Source organism: Ursus americanus, chromosome 23 (assembly GCF_024610735.1).
Source record: "Ursus americanus isolate L20-20 chromosome 23, mUrsAme1.1.p, whole genome shotgun sequence".
NCBI lineage: Eukaryota > Metazoa > Chordata > Mammalia > Carnivora > Ursidae > Ursus > Ursus americanus.
Genome location: NC_142149.1, coordinates 2,486,589 through 2,505,701, shown reverse-complemented (window position 1 = coordinate 2,505,701; position 19,113 = coordinate 2,486,589). Strand labels below are relative to the sequence as shown.

The 19,113-nt window shown below is 53.7% G+C and overlaps 2 protein-coding genes across 3 annotated transcripts in view; one reads left to right on the top strand and one right to left on the bottom strand.

Moving 5' to 3' along the window:
• Positions 1–3,300, bottom strand: part of TBC1D16 (TBC1 domain family member 16) — a 74,768-nt gene extending 71,468 nt beyond the window's left edge. For both annotated transcript variants that reach the window (XM_045814223.2, XM_045814224.2), the window contains exon 1: positions 3,198–3,300. The gene's annotated coding sequence lies outside the window, so the exon portion shown is untranslated. The remainder of the gene's footprint in view (positions 1–3,197) is intronic.
• A 1,029-nt stretch (positions 3,301–4,329) lies between these two features.
• The window catches only part of CCDC40 (coiled-coil domain 40 molecular ruler complex subunit), a 42,017-nt gene continuing 27,233 nt past the window's right edge, over positions 4,330–19,113 (top strand). The window contains exons 1-8 of the mRNA XM_087854029.1: positions 4,330–4,358; positions 5,805–5,868; positions 6,291–6,473; positions 6,573–6,851; positions 11,112–11,256; positions 12,274–12,449; positions 13,252–13,335; positions 13,432–13,651. Of these exons, the coding sequence (XP_087710155.1) occupies positions 4,330–4,358; positions 5,805–5,868; positions 6,291–6,473; positions 6,573–6,851; positions 11,112–11,256; positions 12,274–12,449; positions 13,252–13,335; positions 13,432–13,651 (1,180 nt within the window). The remainder of the gene's footprint in view (positions 4,359–5,804; positions 5,869–6,290; positions 6,474–6,572; positions 6,852–11,111; positions 11,257–12,273; positions 12,450–13,251; positions 13,336–13,431; positions 13,652–19,113) is intronic.

The following is a 19,113-nucleotide window of genomic DNA, read 5'->3' as shown; positions in this document are numbered from 1 at the left end:
ATAAAACAAAGTGTGCAGGCTGGTGTAGACACGGGCTCGGGCTGCACCCTGTTAAGGGGTTTCTACAGTGGCCGATCCCGGAAGAGCAGGGAAAAGACACGGTCACACCCGTGTACCCGCAGACAGGGGTCCCTACGGGTGACTCGTCACATACATCAACTTTAAGCACCTGGACAGACGGGCCACCCGAGGCTCGGCCAGAGAAGGCCTTGCCATCCCGGCGGGATGACGCTTTGGGGACGTCATGCCTACGTTTCAAGCGGCCAGACCTTGCCCCTCCCCGAGGACGGCTGTGTTAGCTCAGAGGACACAGTAAAAGACATGCTTTGGATCGAGTATCACCAGACAGCTCACCGCCACAGATTTAGTAGAGACGCAAGACCCAGTGCCGAAGGACACACAGGGGGTCCACAGCAGAAACCCCACCACCAGGCGCCTGGGCGGCTCCGTCAGTGAAGCGTCTGCCTTCGGCTCAGGTCACGATCCCAGGGTGCTGGGATCGAGTCCTGCGTCGGGCTCCCTGCTTGGCGGGAAGTCTGCTTCTCTCTCTGCCTCTCTCTCTCTGTCTCTCATGAATAAATACATAAAAACCTTTAAAACACACACACACCGCCACTGAAGTGAGAGGAAAAAGATCTCCTAGACTATTGCCCTGAACTTGGGGGGTGGGGAGACTGCAGCCTGTGCCCGGGGCTCAGTTCATAAGTATCGTACAAACACAACGTACATCAGTAACACCCACCTGGGCCCCAGCTGCTACCGCTGCTTCACTGTAGAGCTGCAAGCCCGTCCTCCCCACGCTGTCCTCCCCACGCTGTCCCACGGCATGAAACTATGTGGCTAATCTTACATGAGAGAAGATTCAGGCCCGTGAAAAAGTCGGGGTCCCTCACGGGGGGAGGAGGGGGCGGTGGACAAATTTCTACTTGAGATTTGTGCTGCCAGACAACCTGGTCGCCCCGGGCCCGGGAACAGCCTCGGGGACCCAGCGCCCTGAAAATTCACAAAGCGAAGAGCGTCAGTACTACCTAGCGGCGAATTCCACTGCTGCCCAGGTCAGCGGCCCGCCAGAGGACCCCACTCACAAGGAATTAAGGAGCAAAATCAAAATGTTCTCACCAATTTGCTAAATGTGAAAAATCCAAATGATGGTCATTAACAAATTTTTAAAAAAGGAAACCGCTTGGTACCTGCCAGGTACCGGGCACTTCGGACGATCGCTGCCTTTGAGGGAGGGGGACCGGTCTTCACTGCACAGACAGAGAGCTAAGGCACGGAGGAACAAGGTCGGCGCTGTGTACCAGGGTTGGGAGTTGAACCGGCAGTTTATTTTGGGGGCCTCGTTTTTAACCACTGCACGGAGCCACCCCAAGCCAGGGCAGAGAGCCGTGTGCAAGCAGGTAGGCTCCAGAAACCCAGTGGCTACCTTCTCAAATGCCTTTATATGAGGCCCGGGAGGCTCGTTCTGGACTAAAGAGAACGGATATTAGCAGCCGGTGGTGACATGGGATTAGTCCCCACTCCCTTACTGTTTTAAGAGTCATCAGGCGGAACCCTGTTATCTTGTCTGCAAGAAGAGGGGTAAGGAAGAGTGGTGCATTTGTGAATGGCAGGCGCCCCCTTACAAGGTAGGAGGCTTGGGCACAGCCGTTCCTGGGGCTGGAGCCCGAGAACTCCAGTTCCATCCTAGGTGCATGAACTTGGGGGAATTTACTTCTCTACGGCTCAGGGTGCCCATCTGTAAAATGGGGATAACTTCAGTCCTGACTTTATGGGCTTGATTTTAGGGTTAAGTGAATTCATGCGTAATAATCAGAAAGTAGGTACAGAGCAACCATCATCGCTGGAGAACTTAAAAATTCCACTGGTAAGAACTTTCTTCAGCCATATTCTGAGATTCTGCTCACCATCAACACTCCGCAAGCCAACAAGTGCCACAGAAAACGTAACCGCGTTCAGCACACACTTGCCCCCCAGGCCCAACAATGGGCAGCTGTTCACGAATTCCCCAGTTACCACGGCAAGGCAACCCTACTTCAATATCCTTCCTTTGCAAAAGTTCTCACGGTTCTTCAAAGCCTTCAGTAGTCACTAATCAATTAATGTTAATATTTCTACCAGGGAATTTCTAAACCTCACAACACAGATTTTTAAAAGTTCTCTAATCAATTGATGGCAGACTGGGAACAGACTTCTGGGATCTGGCCTTTCTTCACCCACCCCTTGATAACAGGCTTCCTCGCACGGCCGTTTTGGAGAACTGTGCCTCTCGCTTCCTTCCAGATACAAGAACTGGGACCTTCCAATGGTAAAGAAAGATCAGTAAGACCAGCGGGGGGGGGGGGGGGGGGGATGGGAGGGATGGGGGGAGACCAGCCCGGCTTCTCCTAGGAACTTGGTGGGGCAGGAAAACAAACTTCAGAGTAGGGGAGCGAGAACGTATTATGTCGTTTTCCATCTCCGAATAGAATCTGAACTAGATTGTGGCCAACATATGACACCAACTTCCGAGTGTGGGAATAACAGGATTTCAAGATTCACCGGCTTCTGCCAGGGTTCCTGAGGTTATATTTAGCAATCTTAAATTGCCTATTTTTTTGTTCTTTCTCCTTTTTTCTACTCTTTTTTCTTCCTCCCTTTCTTTCTTTTTTTAAGTAAAGAACAAGGGGGAAGAGCCCGGGCCTAAAGGAAGTGAGTTTCCTGACATGCGGTTCTTAAAGCCAGACCACCGACCCTAAGGCCCAGCAACGCTGAGAGCGCGCGCGCGGTTGGGCCGGGCAGCACACTTCGGGGGGCTGTGTCTGCAAACGGCGGCCCCCTCCAAGTTCTCCTTCGCGTGCTCTGACGATCCAGCCAGACAAAGACCGCAAGTTCTCCGGTCCATGGCTCCACACAGGCGGGGACGGAGTCTCCCCGAATTAGGTCCACTCCCGGCCCGGGGCGCCTGCACCCGCCGCGGAGGGGGTCCCCTGGGGGCTTCTGCGTGGTCTGGGGTGCTCCCACGCCGCCCCGCTCCTGCCCCGGCCCCGCGCCTCTTGGGGCTGCGGCCGGACCCCGGCCCCTCCCGGGCCCCGCCGCTGCAGGCCCAGCGCCCCGCGCGCGCCGCCACCCCGTCCCCGCTGAGGGGGCGCCGCCCACTCCCCAGCGGCCCCCTTGGACCCCGCCCCCGCGGCCCCCGCCCGGGCCCCGATACCCACCCGGGTCCCGCAGCCGGGGCCGGATTCGCGCCGGCTCCCGGAGCCTCCGCCGCCGCAGCCGCTGCCGCCGCCGCCGCCGCCGCCGCCACTGAGGCGCGGCTGGGCGGGGACGCGCGACGAGGCCCGGCCCCCGGCCCGCCCCCGGCCCAACCGGGCCCGCCCCGGCCAGCCCCGGTCCCAAACCCCGTCCCCGGGCCAACCCGGCCGCGGGCCCAGCCCGGACCCCAAGCCGGTCTCGGGCCTAACCCGGCCTCTGGTCCAACCGGGACCTCAACCCGGACCTGGACCCGGTCCTGGACCCGGTCCTGGACCCGGACCCGGCACTGCCCAATCCGGCTCAACCCAGACCCCAACCCAGACCCCGCCTTCCCCCCAACCCCGCCCAGCCCGGACCCCAACGCGGTCCCGGGCCCAACCCGGCTCCCCGCCGAACCCACCTCCCCCACCCCTGGGTTCGCCCCAACACTGCTCCAGTCACCTTTCGCCCTGGGGACCCAAATCCCCTGCCCCGGGCCGTCCTAATTCAGGGTCCCAGGACTCTGCCCCCGATGCCAGCCCTGTCCTCCCCTCCCCGGCAGGGAAGGCAGGACCCCTGGCACGCTCCACGTGAGCGCTCGCTCGCCCTATTTGTCCTGCCCTCTCCATTTTTATTTTTCCTATTTGGGGGTAAGAAGGGATCTTCATCCACCAAAAAGCCACTGAGCAACCTTCTCCGCCAAGGATTCTTCGCGGCACCCCCGCGGAGGGGCCGCCGAGCCCTCCCAGGTCTGGAGATGGGTGGGCGGGCACCAGGCTGGGGCCCCCCCTCGCACCCCCACCTCCGCCTGCCGCCTTCGGGGCCCGGAGCGGTCGCGCGTCCCGGGGTGCCCGGTGCAGTCCCTGGGGCATCGGAGTTGCCCGGCTGGACGCTCATGGACACGGTTGTCGCTTTACAGAACCTGAGCCGGGCGGGACAGAGCTGGGACTTCGAGACGGAGAAACTATGTTTATGTTTAATGTATTTACATATGTAGGTGCTCTGCGTTTCCAGCGCACACCGGTGGCACAAAGGCCGCGCCGCCGCGCCGCCCGCGCCAGCCCCGCGCGTGGTCCCCGCCCGCCGGATGTTGACGGCGTCGCCTAGCAACGGGAGATGGCGGAGCAGGGTGGCCAGGACGGCGGGTAAGCCGGGCGAGGGTCGCGGGTCTCGAAGCGGTCCCCACGCCTCCCCCTTGCCCGCACGTCCTCCCCCCCCCCGCCCCGAGCCTCTGCCCCGTCCATCCCCGTCCTCCTGGCCTTTCCCGCTTCCCCGGCCACCCCCAGCCCTGCGCGCCCCTTCTCCTCTCCCGTCCCTTTGTCAGCTCCCGCCTCCTCCCTCTCTCCCCTCGCTCCGGCCGCTCGGCTCCCGAAACCCCGGGGCTCGCTCTGCCCGCAGTAACCACGGCAACCACTATGCTTGGCCTTGCGCGCAGGGGCTAGTTACCATCCTTGTAAATAAAGCAGGAGAGCGGAGGCTGGTGGCAGGATTTTACCTGCCTGCCATCTCTCTGTGTGCGGAGTACCACCGAGGGGCTTCCTGACCGCGGGGACCCCCGACCCTTCCCCTGCCACCCCCAGGCCTCCAGGAGCGGGGGCGGGGCTGGGGACAGAAACTATTTTTAAAGAATTGGACCTTTTACCTTAGACGCTTCAGTAGTGTTTCCCTTTTTTTTTTTTTTTAAAGATGGGTTTATATATAATGACATGGAAAGAAGTCCAGGTTACATTAAACGAAAAGACTAAACAGAAAACAGTGTGTAGAGTGTGTACTCTAATCGTGTGTGTGTTTAAATGCATAGAAAAATATTTGCAAGAGTATACCCTTAAATCTCTTTTATTACTGGTAGTTATCTTGAGAACGGGAGGGAAAGTCACAGAGGATTTTCATTGCCTGTGTCACACATTTCTGTATTAGTTTGACTTTTTTTTTAATGAGCCTGTATTTTTTTTTTAAGATTTTATTTATTTATTTGACAGAGATAGAGATAGCCAGCCAGAGAGGGAACACAAGCAGGGGGAGTGGGAGAGGAAGAAGCAGGCTCATAGCAGAGGAGCCTGATGTGAGGCTCGATCCCAGAACGCTGGGATCACGCCCTGAGCCAAAGGCAGATGCTTAACCGCTGTGCCACCCAGGCGCCCCGAGCCTGTATTTTTAATTAGAAAAAAATTTAAGACTGTAAATCGGACATTCGTGTACGATCTAAATCCTGGAGAAACCAACCACAAATCTAGAGTACCTGTCCCTTTTGTGCAGCTTTCTCTTACGCTGTATTTTCCCCCAGTTTTGCCCCAGATACAAGTATATTTAAGGTGACTTTTCTGTTGTAACGTACTTATGGTGTTCCCTGGATGTTTCCATAATTATTTTCCATTCATTCATGAACACTCTTCTGTGGCGTTCCCTCCCTTCACGTGACAGGCGCGATCTCGTGCTGGGGTTGGTGACACACATGACAAAGTCATGGCCAACAGCCTAGAGGGGAGGCAATCAACAAGTAAATAAGAAGATAAACAGACGTCAGGAGGTGACCAACGCCAAGAAAAAGAACGCTGTTCTTTGAAACTGTTAAACCGTATTTCTACACCCAGGTCTCAGCTGGAAGGCGAATCAACTTCTGAAGGAGAAGAGGCCCAGAGTAATGAAGGCGACACGGTAAAGCTCCCTGTGGGGTGGGCTGTGCCTGGCTTGTCTTTACTAGGAATTGAAGAGTTGGGAGCTGCTCAAGAGAACTGTTGGGCAATCCACACCTGGCACTAGAACAGACTCAGTCCCGTCGCAGAGAAACTCATTTTCCTTTCTCCCCATTCTTACGTGCTGGCGGCTAGTTGGGATGCCCTGCGTCCCCTTCTCAGATCACCCTGAGGTTTTCAGAACACAGGTTCTGTAACAAAGGACCCAAAAACTTATAAACACTGGAGAGAACAGGTAGAACTTGGGGCATACTCTCTCAGGGACGTGTAGGGGTGCGTGGAGGCAGTTTTCCCATCAATGTAATTACACAAGTAAGAGCAGAACTCCACGGGGGGCTTTGACTGTGTTTCCTGATTTTTTTTTTTCCTGCCGCAAATCTGCAGGTGTCCCCCACAGGGAAGACCAGTGACCAAAACACTGACGAGGCTGTTGGTGCTACAGAGTTTTCTGAAGAGGGAGTTGCAGCGTCTGGGGAAGTCATAACCGAAGGAGAAATCGAAATTGAGGGGGAAGTCGAAAATGATGGGGAAGTGGAAAGTGATGAAGAAGTGGAAATTGAGGGAGATGTGGAAACCGAGGGAGAAGTGGAAACTGAGGAAGAAGTGGAAACAGAAGAGGACTTTGAATTTGAAGGGGAGGAAGTCGAATTTGAATTTGAAGGGGAGTTGGAATCAGAAATGGAAGCTGCATCCCCTGAAGGGAATGTCAGTTCCATAGATCTGGCTTATTCAGAAGCCGGTGCTGGGGAGGTACCCCGAGAGGAAGTGGGCCCCACGGACCCGCGTGAGCATGTGAGGAGGGAAGGTGTTCCCGAAGACAGAGAAGCCCCCCGTCCATCGGAATCCAGAGATTTGGGGGACATCTCCACTCAGCCATCCCAGCAAGTAGTAGACTCTTCGGGGCAAATAGGCCAGGATGTTTCTGGACCCAGGGTTAGCGGACCGGTAAGTGGCCCTGGGGTGTCTACCGGATGAAAGTGTTTGACTGCCGATGTGGTTGCTCACCCTATGTGAGCAACTCAGGGCACATTATAAAAACAAACTGCAATCCTTGTTAGAAATTTCTTAGCAAACTCAGGACCCACTTTTGAATGCCGAGAGTTTCTGGACCTCTCTTTGGTGTTCCCAAACCCAAGGTCGGGAGCATTCAATGTAAGGGCGTCCAGGTTCCCGTCTCTGGAACTGCACACCATCCAGTGAACCTTCCCGTGCTGAAGGACATGTCCAACATGGTAGCCATCAGTACAAGGGGCTACAGAGACTTGAAATGTGGCCTGGGAGAGGAGGAACTGAATTTTTAATGAAGATATTAATTAAATTAAATTAAATTAAATTAAATTAAATTAAATTAAATTAAATTAATATAACCACCTGTTGCTAGTGGTTACCATACAGGACAACGCAATTCAAGATAATAATGATTATAACGACAATAGTTATGATCTTACAATTTTATTTTTTTTACTTTTAAACAAGCATGGGCTTATAGAAAAGTTGGAGTATGATTAGAAGAACTTGTTATTTTTTTAAGCCTTGGAGAGTAAGTCAATGATCGGATGGGCCATTGCCTCCAAATGCTTCTGTGCGTGTTTTCCACAAACAACCGAAACGTAACTATCAAAATCCGGAAATTTCACTACATTACCAAATAATCCTCAGGACTCATTCACCAAGTGTCTCAATGACACCTTTTATAGCGGAGGTACGGTTCCAAATCACATGTTGCCTTTGGCTGTCCCATCTCTCGGGTCTTAATCCTTCCTTGACTTTAATGACCTTGGCACGTCTAAAAATCACCAGCCAGCCACCCTTAAAATGCCTTCAGATTGGATTTGCCTGGTTTTCCTTTTTTTTTTTTTAAGATTTTATTTATTTATTCGACAGAGATAGAGACAGCCAGCGAGAGAGGGAGCACAAGCAGGGGGAGTGGGAGAGGAAGAAGCAGGCTCATAGCGGAGGAGCCTGATGTGGGACTCGATCCCGTAACGCCGGGATCACGCCCTGAGCTGAAGGCAGACGCTTATGCCTGGTTTTCCTCTTGATGCGATCTGGGTTATGATCCCTTGGAAAGGGGTCACAGAGCGAGGCTGGTTCTTCTTATGTCCTATGAGGTGGCACATTAGTTGTAGTTCGTCCCATTACCAGTGGTGTAGCTGTGGGCCCCGTGATGAAACCGCTCCGGGCTTCTCCACTGGGAAGTTACCCTTCACCCCTTTGCATTCAAGAAAAATGGTGTGGGAAGGTGCTCTTTTTGTTTACGATAGGAAAAGTGAGTATTTCAAATGAAGAAAAGAAATCACAGCAGATTACCACCATATTGTTAGGAGTTCATCTTTCTCTCAGCAGGGTGTTTAGGCCCAATTTTTGTCAGATTTATCCCTAACCACTTTACCTTCTTGATGCTATTGGAAACGGCTTCCAAATGTCTGCTGCTCTATTGTATACAGAGCCGTACTGTATACAAAATACAACTGATTTTTGTATATTGGTCTTATATTCAGCAACACTGCTAAACACCCTTGTTCTAGTAGCTCTTTTTTTTTTTTTTAGAATCATAGGATTTTTCATAAAGAAAAGATCATGTTCTCCGTGAATAAAGGTGGTTTAACTTCTTCCTTTCCAATCCACATGCCCTTTATATCTTTTCCTTGACTTCTTACACTGGCTAGAACTTCCAGTACAACGTTGAACAGACATTGTCCCCAGTTTGGCCAGTGAGGGCCCATTCAAATTGGCCTTTGTGTCCTTCTGACGCCCCCGGGGTCATTCTGTGTTTTACCATCCCTCATTCTTGGAGCACATTCTTGTTCTCTCTGGCACAAACTGCCCGGCCCTAGAATCCGACATTTCTCCAGGAGCCTGGTTTCTTCTCATGGAAAATAAAATGTAGAAGTCATGATTTGGACACTAGGTAATCTCACCGCCACTAGGATGTCACTGTCCCCAGGATCTCTCAGTATCATACACACACAGACACAGCTCATACCAACCCCTCTCTAACACAGCTCACCACTGAGTGGGTTCCTCTCAGTGTCCTCCCCTTCCATATTCCCAAGTCCTTCTTCCAGCAATGAGAAGGCTAGTCCCGATTCTCCCTAACGTGTTTATTAATTTGATCAGTCCCCCGGATGTAACTGTCACTGCATTTCTCCACCCCCAAGTGGACTCTCCTCACCCCACCTGAACCCGGACGCCCCCACATCGGGCTGCCCTGGTCACTCTCGTCACTGTTGGGCCAACCCCACCCACGCCAGCCCCCAAATATTTGGGCTCCGACTCTGTGCCAGGCTGTCCTCTGTGGGGACTCTTGTCACCAGGGCCAGGCCTGTCACCTGTGCTGTGAGGACTCCCCACCGGGACAGCCTCTGAAGCCCGTGCTCCTCACCCCCCCCCCGTTAGGCCAGCGCCCCCTGCTGGCTGCGGGTTTGAGTTGTTCCGGCCAGGAAGTGAGGAGCAGAGTTACATTCCTGCATCTTCCACTCTGGTCTGGACGTGCCTAGGCCTTTGACGGTCCATCTCAGTGACTCTGACAACAACCCCGTGGGTGGGAACTATTATTACCCCACTGTGCAGACGAGGACACAGTAGGCGGACTTCCCGGCCCAGAGTCAGGCCGCTCTGGTGGTTGCTCTTGCTCCAAAGCCACCATTCTGAGCCACAAAGCCACGATCCCGCCCCATCTGGTGACCTCTAAAGAGCTGATAACTTTGGAGAGTAACACGATTTGACGCTTGCTAACTAAGCGTAAAAACGACTGTCCTCGCCTTGCAAGACGTCCAGGAGCTTCGACGTGTAGCCTACGTATTCAGCTATAAACCCAGTTTCTGTGCTGGGGTCTCATTTAGAGAAAACTCACGGGAAAACGGTGTAAAGTGTGATCCTCCAGGACCGCAGAGACAAACCTGGGAGAGAGCCCTACTTGCCCTCCCCCGGCCGGTGCTCAGTCTGTAGAACGAGCAGGAACTGCAGAGCGGGAGCTGCTTTCTGTCTCGGCTGTGGGTGCTTCATGACTGCTTAGGAGAAGCCCTTTCTGGACACCCCGAGGTGGGCTTTGGACTCTGGGCCGCCATTACTCTCACTATGGTTCTGGCCGCCTCGGAGATGCTTTCTAGAATCAGCATCCTCTGAGGAAGTGTTAGGAAGAGCACGAGCTGGGGGCCGAGGCATCCGGACTCTGAGCCTGCCCTTGACCTCAGGCAAGGCCCTCAGCCTCCGGGAGGCCGCTTCCCCTCAGAGGGCGGAGGTGACCCGTACCTGCCGCGGAGTGTTGCGCAGGGCCGTGGTTAGCAACACGCGCCAGATTGTTGTCAACAGTGCCTTGTCAGCGGTAATAACTGCAACTATTGCAATCGCGAGTCTCTTTTAAAGCTAAAACAGAGCCAGGCATTTTTAACAAGAGAAGATATGTCCTTATGAAAATGTCCCTAAAGTAGGGGCGCCTGGATGACTCAGTCGGTGAAGCGTCTGACTCTTGATCTCAGCTCAGGTCTTGTTCTCAGGGTCGTGAGTTCAGGCCCCGCACTGGGCTCCACACCGGGTGTGGAGTCTACTTAAAAAACAGAACAACAGCAACAACAAAAGCCTAAAACATCCCTGAATTGGAATCTGTTGAAAAAAGAGAAGTAGAAACAGCCCTTTTGGGAGACTGTCGCTGGGGCCCAGGCGTTCCAGCATCCTTTCATAAAGAGGATGCTCAGAGGTGTTGCTTACCATCCTTAGGGAGATCAGCGTTGGGAGTAAAGAGCCCCGCGTAGGACACACAGCCGTGCCTCAGCATTGACACTTTACTGATGTAGACGGGGAGAGATCATTCCCGAATTCCCCGTGGGGCGGGGGCGGGTAGGTGTTTTCTGTTTTGTAAAAGCCAAATAATCTCTATATCCAAATGGTTAAGATTTTATTTATTTATGTATTTATTTGACAGACAGAGCAAGTGCACAAGCAGGGGGAGCAGCAGAGGGAGAGGGAGAAGCAAACTTCCCTCGGAGCAGGGAGCCTGATGCGGGCCTCCATCCCGGGACCCCGGGATCATGACCTGAGTTGAAGGCAGACGCTCACCGACTCAGCCCCCCAGGCGCCCCCCAGATGGTTTTCTATTGCTTCAGCAATTACATTGAATTTTGAACACTGCACTAGACCAAATCAAAGAACTTTTCGGTCCTGATTAAGGCCTTACTGATTTAGGTTTGGCTGTTCTTGCTCTAGCGAAAGTCCCACGAAGGGCTCCCGCAGGAAGTCTTTCCTCTGGGGGCACGACACCACCTCCGACTGAGTCAGGAGAGCAGCACCACCTCCTTGGACTTCGACGAGTTGCTCTTGAGCGCGGGGGAGCCCCTCCTACAGGCGCCAGGTACCGCGGCACACGCCGGGTTGTCCCGCCCATGGGATGAGCCCTTCACATCCCTCGGTGTGAGGGGTACCACTCACTCACCATCTGTTACCTGGTGTCCCATTCAGCTGGGAGCTGAAAGATAGAAATGTTATTAACAGGTGGGGATAATATTTATGGAGCATTCTCTCTGTTGTATCTCACTTAATCCTTTTAGTAACCCAATGAGGTAGGAACCATTCTCCCATCTTACAAAGACCCTGAGAGTCATTTAGTGACCTACCCCAGTACGTGGCAGAACCAGACCTTGACTGAGAGATCCGATAACGTCCCAAACCACAGCCCCTGACCGCCGCCCCTCATGGCCTCCTGGCCTCAGAGAGGGGCTTGGGAACAACACCCGTAAGCACGCACGTTTGCCGGGTCTCCAAGGTCGCTCGGCACACCCTGTCCCGTGTCCCAGTGTCGTGGATGTGGGAAAGCAGACGGGATATTTCTTATTCCTTATGACACACGTGCACGGATGGTCCGACCAACAAAGCTTCACATCACTCACCAGTGACGTGAAGACAGCACACACCTGAACGAGTTAAAAACAGACCAGGCTCTCCCCAGCTCAGGCGGAAAGGAGAGCTGGAACTAGAGCCTCACTGACACCGCTTTTCAATCTTGTCAGCTGCTCCCCATTCGATCAAAACAAAACCAAGAGCAGCCAAGGTCGTCCATCAGTAAGAAGGCACTTTCCTATTCACTACTTATGCCTAGAAAAGTATCTACAAAATATATTTCCTTCTTGGAATATATTAAAGGTAATATACGTTACCTTTAAAATGCGATCCTTTCTATGGAAGTGTTGAATCAATGAGTAGACAGAAGATTCAGGAACAGAAGACACTGTAAGTAGCCCATAGGATGCCTTTTCTTTCTCTCTTCCATCGTGTTGCATGAGGTTGGAAATCAGCCTCACCTGAGAGCCCCTGCAAAATGGCCTCATTAGCCAATGTATTGACCCTTCAATAATGCTTGCTATGTCCCCAGGTGTCCCCCCAGAGGAGCCCCACGTGCAGCCCAGGGGAGGAGCCGCGCCCACCTTCCTGGACCGGATCCAGCGGCTGAGCATTGCCGAAGAAGGGACTGTCGAGAGAGTGGAGTCGGAGGGGAGTGACGAGGCGGAGGAAGACAGACACCAGCTGGTGGTTCTGGACCCCGACCACGTAAGCTCGTGCTCCCGGGTCTTGCTGGTGGCCTGACAGGGAGAGCGATCGGAGGTGCCCCTCACCTGCTCTTGAGCTCACCTCTGCCCCGCGCCCTGCCCCCAGCGCCACGCCGCCCCTCACCCACTCGGCAAAACTGCTCTGTGAAGTGTCTTCTCCTTTCTGTTCGTTGGCCCGGAGTCACCAAACCTCAACCTTGGCACTGCCAGCTTTGGGACCCGGTCACTCTCTGGGGTGGGGCTGCCCTGGGCACACCTCTGGCTCCACCCGCTAGATGCCAGGAGCACCCCTGCCCCTTAGCGGTGAAGTCAGAACCATCTCCAGACATTCTGGATGCTGGGTGGGGACCCAGTCACCCCCATTCAGAGCCGCCGCTTTGAGCGCACCTAGCAGGTTATGAATTCCCGCGCCCCACACCCCGCCAAGCGGGGAAGGCAAATCCTGATTGGATGAGCCCCTGTGGAAAGCCGCAGTTCTCCCCGCAGGAAAGATTGTCGGTTGCTCTGGGAAAAGAGGCTCAGGGCTCAGTTGGTGCTGGCATCACCCCCTCATCCCCCTGGGGAAAACCAAGACCACCGCTCCAGCTCACTCTGTCATGTGGCCAAAATAGGCACTCAGGTCTTCAGTGCCCAGCAGGGGACCATGGGTGCCCCTAGTCTGGCTGCCGGGGCAAGTCCTGGGCAGAAGCAGGGAGCACCCCTCGTGGAAGTCCTTTCTGTGCCTGCAGGGAGAGCTCTGGCGACTTAGGCTACACCGAGCCTGGGGCAGGAGGGTAACCAGGCCTGCTTTTCCGTTGTTTCAGCCCCTGATGGTCAGGTTCCAGGCCGCCCTGAAGAACTATCTTAACCGGCAGATAGAGAAGCTGAATCTGGAGCTTCAGGAGCTGGTGCGTATTGACTGGTCCCGCCTCCCCCGCCGCCGGCCTGTGCGCCTCCGCCGCGCTGTGCGCCTCCACCGGTGACCCGGTTTCTCTCTGCCGCAGAGCGTGGCCACCAAGCAAAGCCGAGTCCAGAGGCAGGAGCTGGGCGTGGATCTCTATGGGGTCCAGCAGCACCTGGCCCGCCTGCAGATGCAGCTGGAGAAGAACCACGACCTCTACTCAGTCACCGCGTGCGCCAGGCGGCAGAAAGAGGAGGAGCTGCAGAGCGTGCGTCTGCTCTACACCCAGACCTGCGAGGCCGCCAACAACGAGCGCAAAAAGCGTAAGACTGGGGGTCCCCGTGCGCCATGGTGACCCGCACCCCCAAGTGCCCTCGCGACCCAGTGGGGTGTCCCCGCGTGCTGTCAGCCCCCACGGGGAGGTCCCACACACCAGCTTATCCCCGAAAGGCATCCCTGCATGCCATCTCAGGGCATCGAGAAGAGCACGATGTGGTCGTGTACTCGGGGGGTTCCAGCCTTTTAGGGAGAGAAGGTGTCCGTGTCTTAAAAGGCACCTGATTGGGCCAAGCAGCAAACAAGGAAAGTGGACAGAGTCAAAAGCAGAAAAGGTTTGAGGGCTGCCAGGGGTGGGCAGGGTTTAAATAAACGGGAACATACGAGCGAGGTCAGTCCCAGGCACAACAGCTTGCACAAGCCAGGCCCGTTGCCCAGGGGATGGTGGTGGCCCGGCTGTGCGGCGGATGCCGGAGACACCTGGAGGCTGCAGACCCCATGAGGCATAGGGCTCGTCCTGGTAAAACAGCCTCTCCCGCCCCCGCACAGGGCCAGGCCCTCAGCCGCTGTGAACCCCCGCTCTGCTCACTCTGCTGTGATTACTTCAGTCTGTGGGTTTTTCTTCCCAAGTTTGTTTATCAGCTGTGTGTGATTACCACATGGGGGAAAACAACTACACAGATCCGGAAGAAAACAGAGCCACACGGACACCCCAACCGTGGCTACAAAGAAACATTTTCAGGCCCTGAGAAATGCAGAGATTTCTGGATTGACAGAGTCGGGTTTACCAAGCACCTTTACCAAGCACCCTCCCTGATTCCACCAAATTAACGGAAAATACCAAAAAGAGAAGAACGTGACATTTGTGCAAAAACAATAAAGAGTCGCATGCTCCGGGTGGGGCAGAATTTAGACTGACCTGAAAGAGGACACAGGCCCCCCCCCCCCACTCCACACCAGCGCCCCTCAGCGGAGGCTCAAAGTGTGCCCGGGCGTCTGGAGAGATGCAGATGTCTTCTTGGACTTTGTGTCCTTTCTGGAGGTCACCAGGACAGAGGAACAGAAGCTGATCGACCAAGCGAGGAAACATTACCCTTTCTCCCTTTCAAGCACTGGGAATTTGGGGCTGCCGCCGTCCTGAAGCGTGGGCTTTGCCACTGGAGAATGTCCACGAGTGCACGCTTCGCCTGGGAGGGAGGCACTGAAACTTCCCATCAGAGTGTGAGTGCTCGGCAGCACCCCCAGCCTCCAGGGGACGGGGCTGGACAGACAGAGTGGACGCGTCCACGGGCACGGGCCTGACGCCAAAAGCAGAAGAGAGCGCGAGATTGTAGAGGGTGTCACATCAGTAAAACAAGAGCAAAGTGTTAGGAAAAAGGGTCCTTGGAATTTAAAATATAACCATCCTCCAAAACGAGCAAAAGAAAAGTCACTAAACAGACAAAGTGATCCTGCCGAAGATGGAGCTTGCAAACCAAAAGGCCAGTTTGAGGAATTCTTCCCCGAACTCAGATCGAAAACCCAAAGTGGTAGATATTTTGAGAAGGAGATACAAGACGTGGGTGTGCGATCTGGGACCAGACGGAAGCTCCGGGAGGTCAGGGCCTCTGACGGGCGACGTCAGAGGAGAACATCTGCACGAGTTCAGCAAAGGTGAGTCTTTGAGTATAAAGGCCCCGGAGGGACCTTCCCACAGCTGGGAAACACTGTGCCTAGACACAGCTGGTGGAATTTTTAAATTCCAAAGCTAAAGGAAAAAAGTGCCATCGGCTTCCAGGCCGGACAGAATCAGACTCCGGCGGGCAGAGAGCACCCGCTGCCCCTGGCAGGAGCCCAGGGAGACTCAGTCACCCGGGCCCACAGCCCCGTTCAGCTGTTCTGCCAAGGGTTGGGATCTTTCGTTTCTTGCCTTGTTTTTTTGTTTTCTTTTGTTTTTGTTTTCTTAAGTCTTCCCAGTTATCCTAATGTGCCGTCGGGGCTGAGAATCACAAGTCTTGAACATAAATGACAGGGTAGCGATGCTCGGAACGTTGTAAGGGAAGAGGACTGAGTCCCGTCCACACGGAGATCACGGACTAGTGAGAGACTTAGTGGCAAAGGGAGTCCACGTATCAGGACTCCTGCTGCAGTGGACAGCACCCCGATAAAACCCAGGACCTTGCATAGTTTTCATTAACAAGACCGAAAATCAAACGTTCCACTCCAGAGGCTGAAAAAGGGCGAAGAAACCAAAAGAAGAAGGAGGAGGGAGTCAATAAAGTAAAATAGCCAAGACTGGTACCAAAAACCACAACAAGCTGACCTGATAGATAAAAAGACTGTTTCTGAAAAGGCCCACAAGCTGAGTAAACTTCTGGCACTCCCGGTGAAGACCAAGAAGCGTGTCCCCCAAGGAGCAACCCTGGGAATGAGGACAGTTCGGAGGCATTATTGTTTCTCATTTCAACAAGGCCACGCTCTGTACTGGTTTCGTCATTGAAGATGCTGAAAACGTCGCCAGACATCGATTTCCCCTGAAAGCACCAGTTTGTTTGTTATGGACGAGCACCCCCGCTAACCGCGAAAGGAACAGACACCCCGCATGCTGTCCGACCCTCCGGGGGGTGGGAAACCTGGGAAACTTCCCAGGCTCGTGTTACAACGCGGAGAGTAGCCCTGGCTGCAAACGCGGACAGCCTCCAACACAGAAACTACACAGCGGCGAGGCAAGAAAATCCTAAATAAAATAGTAGCACACGGAGTTCGGCCACATTTATTAAAGGAGAAATACCTGGTAGTAAAGAAGGGCTTCCCTGAGGGATTCAGGAGTCATTTGAAATTACGAAAGCTGCTAATTTAATGCATTATATTAGTAAGTTTAAGGAGAGAGAAAAGCAAAGGATTTTCTGGAGAATGGGTGTTGCTAACACTTACCATCCATCCTAAATTAGGGTAGAAGGAAAGTTCTTTATGATGTTTTCTGAAACGAGCAAGGAAACTGTCCGCAGTGGGAAACACTGGAGAAGGTACAGCTCGGATCAGGAGGGAGACAGGGGCACAGCCTCGGCAAAATGAGCAAGGTGAGGATTTGTGAAATTCGTGAAGATCTCAATCATACGATTGTTTACCTAGAGAATCCAAGATTACCAATTAGAAAACAAAACAGTACTAGAAACGGTGAAGAAAACAGTAAAGACTAAAACAGCTGAATGCCAGAGCTAGCATTTTCTCCTATCCCAGTAATATCCCGTTAAGAACTAAACTGTTTAAAAAAAAAAAAAAAAAACCTTGTCCATCGTGGTTATAACAACCATGAAATACTTGGAATAAACCTAACAAGAAGTGAGTGAGCCTATCCGGAGAAAAGGGACATACCACAGATTTCAATAAATAAAGCTCCCGTGTTGGTGGGAGGAAAGCCGCACGACACACATGCGTGGCCTCTGTCCCAGTCCACACGCCGTTCGGGGCTATACCAGCTGAAGCCCACGGGGGGTATTTCGGGTGACCTGAAATTTATTCACCATCGTGGTTTATTTATTCATTTTCAGGAAGTAATCATTCCAAAGCTGAGAGCTCTGGGATGGGAAGTCTCCTGCCTCCCCCTCCGCCAGGCCCCAGGCCCCTCCACAGAGGCCGCGGGGTTATTGGTTCTCTGGTGTTTCTTTAAAGGTGTTTTTGCATATAAAAGCAAAGTGAGGGGGGTATTTTTTAAACAAGTAGCTAGGTGCCATTCCCACGCTTACTGCCATGTGTCAGCGAGGATTCCGTGTCAGTACGTAAAAAGCTCCCCGTCCTCCACAAATTGTTCTTAAAGTTTGCTTGGAAGATTAAATGCACAAGACTACCCAAGAGAATTTTGAACAGGGAAGATAAATGAAGGGAAAATGTCCTAGCAGGTGTCAAAACACAGTCTCAGTCCACAGCCGTAGAACCAGAAAGGCACCGGGGGGGGAGAGGCAGACGGATGGACGGTGGAGAGCAGAGAATGCTGGGAAACTCCGGCGGGAATCCAGCCGTTTCCTGCAGGTATAAATGCGGACAGACCGCATCTTTAAGCCCCTACATGTCTGCTTGGCCATTTGGGCATCTGAAAATGAGTCCTCAGACCCCTCTTTCACACTCTACCAAAAATAAGGTCAGTTACAGTGACTATTTAAGAAAACCACAGAAGCATTAGAAGAACATGTAAGGTCACTGCGGTCGTTGTCAATAATCTTGGGGTGAGGCAGGTCTCCGGAAGCGCGATGTGAAGCACCAGGCCAGAGAGGAGGAGTCTGACAGTTTCGCTTATACGAAAACATAAGACTCACCAAGAAGCATGACGAGGTCCAAAGACAAACACAAGTTGGAGGCAAACCCCCTTTGCATATCTGTGACAACCTCCGCATGTTCCGTGTTACTTTTCCGTTGCCGGAAAACAAATTCCCACAGACTTCGGGGCTCGTGCTCGCACGGCTCGAGGTCAGAGGCCTGGCGTGGCCGGCTGGGCCCCCCGCGTGGGCATCCCAAAGCCGAACCCTAGTGCTGGTTGGCCGGTTCTCTCGGAAACACCTGGGAAAATCCGACTCCAGCCTCATTTGTGTTGATGGCAGAATTCAGCTCCTCAGAGCTTTAGGACTGACGGGCTGCTTGCTCCCGGGTCTGTCAGCAGGGGCGGTTCTCGGCTCCTTGGAGGCCGCCCATGTCCTTTGCGGTGTGGCCCCTTCCCTCTTCAAGCCAGCTTTGGAGAGAATTCCCCTCTCATCGAATCCCGTTCACCCTGTGAATCTCCTTGCCTTCCTCTTTTGTCACCAGCTGGACACCGCTCTGTGCTTTCGAAGGGCCTGCCTGCTAAGGCCAGGCCCACCCGGTAATTTCCCTTGGGACAGATAACGCAGCATCATTGCAGGAGTCGCAGCAGGGGGCAAAGGCCGTGGGAGCCATTTTCAAGTTCTGCCCACCCTGCCTTTATTGCATCAAGAGTTCCCAGAAGCCGCCTGATGAGAGACAAACGTCCCAGTAGCAGTGTGGCCAAGGACACGAGCAAGCGATTCGGAGAAGGGACAAACGTGGTCACTAAAACACTGAAACCAGCTAGGTTCAATGCCACCGATATTAACGCAAATTTAAACAAGCATTTGAAATACTGACTTTTCGCTACTCAACCAGCCAAGAAGCAAAGCAGGATTGAACGCAGTGCCCTTAAGGAGGGGTTGACGGGAGTCTCGCACGTGTAAGCGGGAGGGTGAATCGGTCAGCTCGGCGGCCGTGGGGGCTGGTTTTCTCACAGTCCTGGGGGCTGGAGGTCCGAGAGCCAGGCATGGGCAGGTCTGGTTCCTCCCGAGGCCTCTCTCCTGGGCTTGTAGCCATGGCCTTCTCCCCGTGGCCTCCTCCCTGTGGCCTCACCTGGCCATCCCTTGTACGTCCGTGTCCTGATCTCCTCTCCTACGCGGGGGTTAGGCCCACTCACAGGACCTCATTTTATGTTAATTATCTCTGTAAAGACCCTCTCTCCAAATGCCGTCTCCACACCAGCCTGCTCTGACCA